The sequence below is a fragment of the Podarcis muralis genome, chromosome 13 (genome assembly GCF_964188315.1).
Source record: "Podarcis muralis chromosome 13, rPodMur119.hap1.1, whole genome shotgun sequence".
Taxonomy (NCBI): Eukaryota; Metazoa; Chordata; class Lepidosauria; order Squamata; family Lacertidae; genus Podarcis; species Podarcis muralis.
In genome coordinates, this window is record NC_135667.1 from 7,604,219 (window position 1) to 7,613,537 (window position 9,319).

The 9,319-nt window shown below is 41.8% G+C and overlaps 1 protein-coding gene across 1 annotated transcript; it reads left to right on the forward strand.

The window, feature by feature from the left end:
• Window positions 1-451: 451 nt before the first annotated feature.
• On the forward strand, window positions 452-8,211 carry LOC144325191 (vomeronasal type-2 receptor 26-like). Its single transcript, XM_077917768.1, has 5 exons — window positions 452-742; window positions 2,133-2,996; window positions 4,354-4,581; window positions 5,645-5,771; window positions 7,277-8,211. Exons 1-5 carry the CDS (start codon window positions 452-454, stop codon window positions 8,173-8,175), a joined length of 2,409 nt encoding a protein of 802 aa, XP_077773894.1. The 3' UTR covers window positions 8,176-8,211.
• The last annotated feature ends 1,108 nt before the right edge of the window (window positions 8,212-9,319 follow it).

Sequence of the window (9,319 nt, forward strand, 5' to 3'; positions counted from 1 at the left end):
ATAGCTCTACCTTTGTTGCTTCCTATGGGGTACAAAGTAGATACTCTGGAGTGTCCCAGAAATGATCCCCACCCTGTTCCACATGAGTGGTTCCAGCCAGGAGCTCTCTTTATTGGTGGAATTGCTTCTCAGTTAGTTTACCATTCTCATGAAGTTTCATACAGTGAACATCCTTCTCAGAACCAGCTTAATGTTCCAGAGTAAGAAATTGCTTCGTTTGCTCTGCATCTTTTGTAGCTGCTCAGATCACAAATATATTTTTTCTGTAAATGGCAGAATGTTAAGTGTGTGTGTGTGTGTGTGTGTGTGTGTGTGTGTCCGTCTGTGTGTGTGTGTAGGTTTGACCGATCCCCCCCATAGAATCTATTAGAAATTACCAATATTGTGATATGATAGCAGTAAACATACTCATTATACAAAGGGATGAACAAATTCTACCTCTATATGCAGAATGGTGACAAAATTCTACCAGCACATCCTTGCTTTGGCATTTGCTGTGAACGAAATCAATGAGAATCCTAAGTTCCTACCCAATGTCACACTTGGATTCCATATCTATGATAGCTACTACGATGCAAGGATGACTTATCGTACCACTTTGGATGTGCTCTTCAAAACAGATAAATTTGTTCCCAACTACCAGTGTGACCGACACAAAAAGCTCATGGCTATAATTGGCGGACTTGGCTCTGATACCTCTAATCTTATAGCAGATATTATAGGTTCCTATAAGGTTCCACAGGTAGGAATTCTCTATGTATACATGAGATTGTGTGTGAGAGTGATGTAGGCGCTTCTTTCTTATGCGGAACTTGATTTTGTAGTTTCATGATATTTTATTTATTCTTCCCTTATTACTTAACATTTATTTTTTTGCTCTTAGCTGACTGTGGCCTCCTTGAGTGCGTGTGGTGTTTTAAGCCTGCCTTTTAAAAATAGGGTTGTCTTTTACATTTCTTTTTTCTTTTTGTTTTTTGGTGCTGGTTTTTGTTTATACAGTAAAATGTAAGTCATTTGAGTTATGTTGGTAATGAAGCGACCGATAAAACAACAACAACGACAGAGATGATGGCAGTGTTGGGGAGCTTGGAACAGGAGGGGGCTCAGAGTGTGGTGAGGGCAAGGGTAATGGGACAATCAAGATTTTAAACAGAGTGTTGCCCCAGTGAAACAATCCAAATTGTACCCAGGATGGTGTGAGAGACTGTGCTGTGTAGAGTTTGGGGTGTCAGACTAACAGGGCCTAGGAAACCCAAGTTCAAATCTGTACTTGGCCATAAAAATCTCATTGGGTGACCTTGGGGGCCAGTCACTGCCTCTCAGCCAGTATACCTGAAGGAGCGTTTCCACCCCCATCGTTCTGCCCGGACACTGAGGTCCAGTGCTGAGGGCCTTCTGGCAGTTCCCTCACCGCGAGAAGCCAAGTTACAGGGAACCAGGCACAGGGCCTTCTCAGTAGTGGCACCTGCCCTGTGGAATGCCCTCCCACCAGATGTCAAAAAGAAAAACAACTATCAGACTTTTAGAAGACATCTGAAGGCAGCCCTGGTTAGGGAAGCTTTTAATGTTTAATAGACTATTGTATTTTAATATTCTGTTGGAAGCCGCCCAGAGTGGCTGGGGAAACCCAGCCAGATGGGTGGGGTATAAATAATATATTATTATTATTATTATTATTATTATTATTATTATTATTATTATTATTATTATTAGCCTACCTCACAGAGTTGTTGTGGGGATTAAATGCAGGGAGAACCATAAACGCCACCTTGAGCAGCTTGGAGAAAAAAAATCTCATTGGAGATAGAGATGCAATCAATCAATTCTCTTTTCTCCTGCCCAACATTTTGCTAATGAACATTTGGTACAAATGTTATGCATGCTTTAGTTGTGATTCCTGCATTGCAGGGGTTGGACTAGATGACCCTTGTGGATCTCTTCTAACTCTACAATTTTATGATTTTATGATTATGAAATTGTATGCTTTATATACTTGGGACATTCAATCAGATGTGCTAAATTTAGCTCTAGGCTCCTAACAACTGTTTTTATATATAATTGTTGTATAAGCAGGAATATAAAGGCATTCCTAACTTTGCCCTGCAATATCTGCACATTATTATTTTTTCCAGCTCACATATGGCTCATTTGCCTCACAGCGGAATCGTATCACTCAAGGGCCATCCTTTTATCGTCTGGTCCCAAATGAAACCCAGCAGTATATGGGGCTTATCCTGTTACTCCAGTATTTCAAATGGACATGGGTTGGAATTCTTATAGATGATGATAACAGTGGAGAACATTTCTTGCAGACACTGGATCCATTGTTTTCTCAGTATGGGATCTGTTCAGCATTCACCCAAAGAATCCCACGCATAAGCCATTGGGATAACTTTGAGAAACTTATTGATAGAGCCACAATTTTTTATGCACATTACACAGATTATACAGTGATTACATTCATTATATATGGAGAATCTTTGACTATTGCATGGCTTAGGGCTATTATGTTTATACGAGACTCTGGAAACAAGGAGACTCCCTCAATGAGAAAGGTGTGGATTACAACAACCCAGATAGATTTCATATTAACTGGCATTCAAAGGAGCTGGGGTCTTCAAATGTTCCAAGGTGCAATTTCCTTTACAGTTCACTCCAAAGAGATTTCGGGATTTAGGGAATTTATTGGGACCATAAAGCTTCACGGGGCCCAGAAGGACAGTTTTCTGAAGGAATTTTGGGAGCAAGCCTTTGACTGTGTACTTCCTAACCCCAATGTGGCAATGGATGTTGACCAAACATGTACTGGAGAGGAGAGACTAGAGAGCCTCCCTGCACCACAGTTTGAAGTGCTCATGACTGGCCACAGCTATAGTGTTTATAATGGTGTTTACGCTGTGGCTCATGCTTTGCATATTATGGGCTCTTCTCAATCCAAGCTGAGAACTAATGAGAAGGGTTTCAGTGCTGAACTTCAAGATCTTCAGCCCTGGCAGGTAATGTCCCTACAACAAAATATTCTTTCATTTCAATAAAAAGTACAGTCAAACCTCCTTTTATGTAACCCTCTGGTTATGTAAACTTCGGGGTGCACATGCGGCAAACCCGGAAGTATTCCTCAGGTTGTGGAAACCTCGGAGTTGAGACTATATTCAGCTTTCTCCTGTATGAATCCCTGAGGAAATGGAATTGGCCATCTTATTGGTTGAGAGCATTTTATAGGTTTATATTTCTTTCATAGGCTGATAGAGTTGGGAGGAACCCCAAGGCTCATCTAGTCCAACCCCCTGCAATGCAGAAATCTCAACTGAAGCATCCATGAAAGAGCCCATCCAACCTCTGCTTAAAAACCTTCAGGAAGGAGAGTCCACCACCTTCTGTGGGAGTCTGTTTCAGTGTCAAACAGCTCTGTTAGAAAGGCCATGACAGTCCTGCTTTATTGTGTCACATTCCTCAAGGGAATTGTCTCCTGCATCATTTCCCGTCCTGCTACTGTTCTCACTGCTACTGTCTTTACATGTTTTAAATTTAAAAATTGTCTGCCACTGGAAGTCCCCCCCCCCCCCCTTTCCGAATTTTCCTATTGCACTACAAACTACTTAGGATTTGTCATTCAGGATTTCAAAGTAGAGCAGATAGATAAAACTCTTGAGCATCACAATCCTTGTTCCACCAACAGCTTTGATCCTGAAAATCTGATCTGGCTGCTGAAAGGGATCAGAGGGCTGGAAAGCATTCCAGTTGAGGCGCCTCTGGAAAGCTTGCCTGTTTCTTGCGACGGGGACTTCTCATCCTTCCTCCCGTTCTTGAGCCCTCCCAGTGGTGATGGGCACTCCTCCATAGCCCACCCAGCTTTTCCCAGGGCAATGGTGACATCAAGGTTGAAAGGATTCCTCCAGAAATGCTCAGGATGATTCAACACTCCAACCAGTAGTCTGACTGCAAGGTGTTGAAGTGCACTGTGCTCTGATGGGGCATCCTTCTGCTCCTGCACAGTGACCCCACTTCATCTTTCCGGGCTACTCTCAAGCTCTCAAGCCCAGTGGTGCTAAAAATCCACACACAGACCCAGCCATAAAAGAGAGAAGTCAGCAGACTCTTCAGCCTAGGGTGGTGGAAGGTCTTCCTGTTGGTTGTCTTTCCATTTCCTGCTTCCCAGAGAGTCTCTCCTGGGTCTTCCAACTGGAGTCAGAATATCCAGTGCAGGAAGAATTCCCATAATCCCCATTAGCCATGTTGAGTGCTTGGTAACTGTCATCCAACAGCAGTGGAAATCACTACCTGACATAAATGGTAGTAGTCAGAAAAGATGAATTATCTGATTTATTGATATCCTTCTTTATTATACCTTAGCTCCATCACTTTCTTCATGGGAGTTCCTTTAACAACTCAGCTGGGGAAACCATTTCCTTCAATGACAAATGGGAAATGAGAGGCGGCTTTGACATAATGAACACGATCATATTTCCAAATAACTCTTTCCAGAGAGTGAAAATTGGTAGGATTGACATAGATGTTCCCAAAGGTGAAGAATTCATAATTCATGAAGATATAATTGTCTGGCACAGCGGTTTCAACCAGGTATGGATTCTGGCGTGGCTGGATGAAGACATGTGCTGAAGGAGCTGCAGTCAATGGCATTATAGCCTAGGGTTGCCTTGCTGACTAGTCCAGGCAGTATTCTGGCCAGTATAATCATGAGGAAGATAATGCTCATACCACCTTTAATGTTTTTAGACAAAGACTGACATAACAACGACTGGTCACAGAGATAACTATAGAGATAATACATCCGTTATCTGGATAAGGGATTCCTTGGTTCATTTTGAATTCTTCTTTGTTTATTTTTCTTTTGGTTCCCCTTAGTGATTAGTATCAAGAGGTTGGAGAGTGGGAAACGAAAGCTAGAATTTTAGTATAGCTGTGATTGGTAGTAGTATATATAGATTCAAATCTAATGCAGCAACTATCAGAAGTGTTAAGATACTTTCTGGTTCTTGACATACATACAGACACACTTATTTCTGAGTGTGTAAACATTTTAAAAATTATTCTATGAACGCAATAAAGTCAACCATAATAATGTAGCTACATTGAGGAGTTGGTGCTTTGGTTGCAATCTTTTAACCATTTAATTGGGATTAAGCTGTACTGAAATCAAAGAAACTTAATTATGAGCCAAGATAAACTGGATTGCACTCCTATATTTTGACTGAGCTCAGTCTAGCTGCTTCATTTTAACTGAGCAACCTGAAAAGTATTCTCTGGCCATTCAGCATGATGATTCCCATAGTCCCATTCTTGACAAGAGATAGATCCCCATTACTGATTGCCAGTCCAGATTTTTCACTGACCCATCATCTTTGCCATCTTCTCTGAAGATTCTCTTTGTGTTTGTAGATGTGGAATCTTAACTAATGGTGACTCACTCTCTTCAAATACTCGTTTGACTCAGTCTTTATGAGTTATCTGCTGGCTAAACTATGGATATTACCAGAGCTGTTCCCCTGCTTGCCCAAGAGGGATGCTTTTAGGTCCTTAAAAGGTCTGGCGCATATGCCAAGATCAACATCAGAAGTATCTGTCTGTCTATCTTTCTATCTATCTCTATTTCCCTTTTGTAACTCCTTTAATGTCTGGATAGGTGATGCCTATTTCTTTGTGTAACGACTACTGCCACCCTGGCAATGAGAAGAAAAGGAAAGAAGGGAAGAAATTCTGTTGCTATGATTGTACTCCATGTCCAGAAGGGAAGATTTCCAACAAGAAGGGTAGGTCATGAAGTACCTCAATGTTTTGATCCACACAGAGTAATTTAAAAGAGTTGTGCCAGATGGCTATTTACAAGTGAAAACTTACTCCAATGTGCATACTGTCATGTGATTAGCTAAATCAATGCGAGCATGGAATTTGCAGAAGAGCGAAGGGAATGTATATCCAAATATCTTCTAAGGGTGACACCATCCTGGTTCCAAGCTTCACAGCAGAATATGACTCTATCCATGCTTTACATTGCAAGCTCATTTGGAGGTGTGCTCAGTCGATTACTACACCCCTCCTCTGCTGCCCCGTGTTTCAAAGGGTGAAGCCTAAGGAGCACTCCTGTAAACACCTTGATGCCAGTCAGTGATGAATTGTGAATACAGTGGTGCCCCGCAAGACGAATGCCTCGCAAGATGGAAAACCCGCTAGACGAAAGGGTTTTCCATTTTGGAGGTGCTTTGCAAAACGAATTTCCTATGGGCTTGCTTTGCAAGACGAAAATGTCTTGCGAGTTCCTGCAGGGTTTTTTTCCTCCCCCCCCCTTTTCCCAAGCTGCTAAGCCGCTTATCAGCTGATCCACTAAGCCGCTTAACAGCTGATCCGCTAAGCCGCTTAACAGCTGATCGCTAAGCCGCTTATCAGCTTAACAGCTGATCCGCTAAGCCGCTTATCAGCTGATCCGCTAAGCTGCTAATAGCGCTAATCCGCTAATGGGCTTGCTTCGCAAGACGAAAAAACCGCAAGACGAAGAGACTCGCGGAACGGATTCTTTTCGTCTTGCGAGGCACCACTGTATGGAAGAATCCCTTTACCAAGCTGGTACTTCGGGGTGCTCATTATTTTGGCATAGTCTGCCTTGCACCCACTCCCACAGCCATCTAGCTATGACAAAAAATGAAGCCAAAGAAACAAAAGCCTAGGAAACAAGAGGTGCTTGGAGTAGTCTAAAATAGGCGATTCCTCAGCGAAACACCCCAAATATTCCTACTCAGTCCCTAAACAGGCAACCAGTTATTTCTGTACTCATCCACAGGTGACTGGATTGGTTTTAGCCCCTGACAAAAAGGAAAAGGAGTAAGCTGTATTTCAGCTTGTACATTGTTTTGAAAAGTGCAAACTATATAAGCTCACCTTTAGACGTACCTTAATTTTTATCCCTAAATCTTGAGTGTTTCATATATGTCAATTCACTTTTTGAGACAAGAACTATATTTAAAAAATAGGAGAGCTCTGAAAGCTGGGTGATAATCTTGCTCCAATCTTCTTCCAGTCTATCGGGGGCAATCCTATGGAAAGATCCACCAATGGTAGAGAGAGATCTCTACATTCTTAACTGATGTATGAGAGGTATAGCTGCCAACTTTTCCCTTTTCTTGCGAGGAATCCTATTCGGTATAAGTGAATTTCCCTTAAAAGAAGGGAAATGTTGACAGCTATGATGAGAGGTAGAGTGGAGAACAATCCATAGGTAACAGGTAATTAATGCTGAAATGATAAATTTACTCTTTTTTAGATATGGCTGACTGTTTCATGTGCCCAGAAGAGCAATTTCCAAGTAAGGACAAAGATGAATGTGTGCCTAAAGTTATAACCTTTCTTTCTTATAAAGAACCATTAGGAATCACTTTAGCCTTTGCTGCTGTTTTTCTTTCCATTCATGCAGTCTTGGTGTTAACAATTTTCATTAAGCACAGGGATACACCCATTGTCAAAGCCAACAACCGAGGCCTCACCTATATCCTCCTCATTTCCCTCCTGCTCTGCTTCCTATCTTCCTTCTTATTTCTTGGCAAACCTGGAAAAGTGACCTGTCTTCTCCGACAAACAGTGTTTGGCATCATCTTCTCAATGGCTGTTTCTTGTGTATTGGCCAAAACCATCACTGTAGTGATAGCTTTCATGGCTACAAAGCCAGGATCCAGCATGAGGAAGTGGATGGGGAAAAGACAGGGACATTCTGTTGTTTTTTCCTGTTCCCTCATTCAAGCAAGTATTTGCACCTTGTGGTTGGCAACCTCTCCGCCATTCCCTGATTTAGACATGCACTCAGTAACTGGAGAAATCATTGTGCAATGTAATGAAGGGTCAGTCACCATGTTTTACTGTGTCTTGGGTTTCATGGGCTTCTTGGCCATTTCCAGCTTCACTGTGGCATTCCTAGCCCGCAAGTTACCTGATAGTTTTAATGAAGCCAAGTTCATTACCTTCAGCATGTTGGTCTTTTGCAGCGTGTGGTTATCCTTTGTTCCAACCTACCTGAGCACAAGAGGGAAATACATGGTGGCTGTGGAGATTTTCTCCATCTTAGCCTCCAGTGCTGGGTTACTGGGTTGCATCTTTGCCCCTAAATGCTACATCATTGTGTTTAGGCCCCAGCAGAACAGCAGAGAGCTAATTAGGAGAAAGTTATAAAGATTCTGCCTTGTTTTCTTCTACTACACTATTAATGCACTATTAATGCATTGGTAAGGATTACTAAAGCATTAGCTATGATTTGATGAGTAGGTGAGGAGCCTGCCTCGAAAAACATCCCAGAAAAGGCACATTATGTATTTTCAGCAGCTGACTTTTGCACAATGGTTGAGATCTTTGGATAAAGGGCAGTATGTAAATCAAATAAAATAATAAGTGCAACTCTAGGGCTTAACAGTTAAATGCAAAGCAAGTTCTTAAACGGAGAGCTAAAACCAAGAGAGAGGTGGTTAGATTTCCAAAAGATTTCCAATAGGACAGTGACAGAGATACATTGTGTTTGTACCACGAGAAGCGAAGTTACAGGGAACCAGGCAGAGGACCTTCTTAGCAGTGGCGCCCTCCGTGTGGAACACCTTCCCTTCACATGTCAAGGAGATAAAGAAATACACAACTTTTAGAAGACATCTGAAGACAGCCCTGTTTCAGGAAGGTTTCAATGCTTGATGTTTTACTGCAAGCTGCCCAGAGTAGCTGGGGAAACCCAGCCAGATGGGCGGGGTATAAATAATAATAATAATAATAATAATAATAATAATAATAATAATGTGAGCATAGGTGCATGCTGTACTGTACTGTGCTGTGCTGACCTGAGGGTTTGCCATCTGCCCTAGGCCATGACATTCACCTGGGTCCCAGGTTATGACACCCAGATATCATCATAATAAATAAAAATATTAAACAAAATATATCTATCCCATGAGGGGGGGGGGCATCCGAGGTCTGTATGTGTGTGGCCAGTGCCAGATTTACGTATAAGCTAAACAAGCTATAGCTTAGGGCCCTGCTTTCTTGGAGGCCCCCCCCAAAAATTAAAGGAAAAACAACAACCCTGGATGTACATTTCCAAAATATAAGATAAAAAAAAAAAATAAAACTTACATACAGCAACAGTGTTTTGTGTTGTGTAGGCTCCTATTTGTTATGTGCAAATGACTTTAGATACCTAATAGGTCCATAAATTACCATATAGCGTATATTCAACACACAAAAAAGCGACAATTTGTTGCTGACAAAGGACAGCTGGACATACCCTTTCCCCCCCAAAGTAAGACAGTGTCGTATATTAATTTTTGCTCCCAAA

Coding starts and splice junctions, on each gene's coding strand:
- LOC144325191 (XM_077917768.1), top strand. CDS start 452: ATGGTGACAAAATTCTACCAGCACATCCTTGCTTTGGCATTTGCTGTG. Junction 743..2,132: donor GTTCCTATAAGGTTCCACAG/GTAGGAATTCTC, acceptor TATTTTTTCCAG/CTCACATATGGCTCATTTGC. Junction 5,772..7,276: donor GAAGATTTCCAACAAGAAGG/GTAGGTCATGAA, acceptor ACTCTTTTTTAG/ATATGGCTGACTGTTTCATG.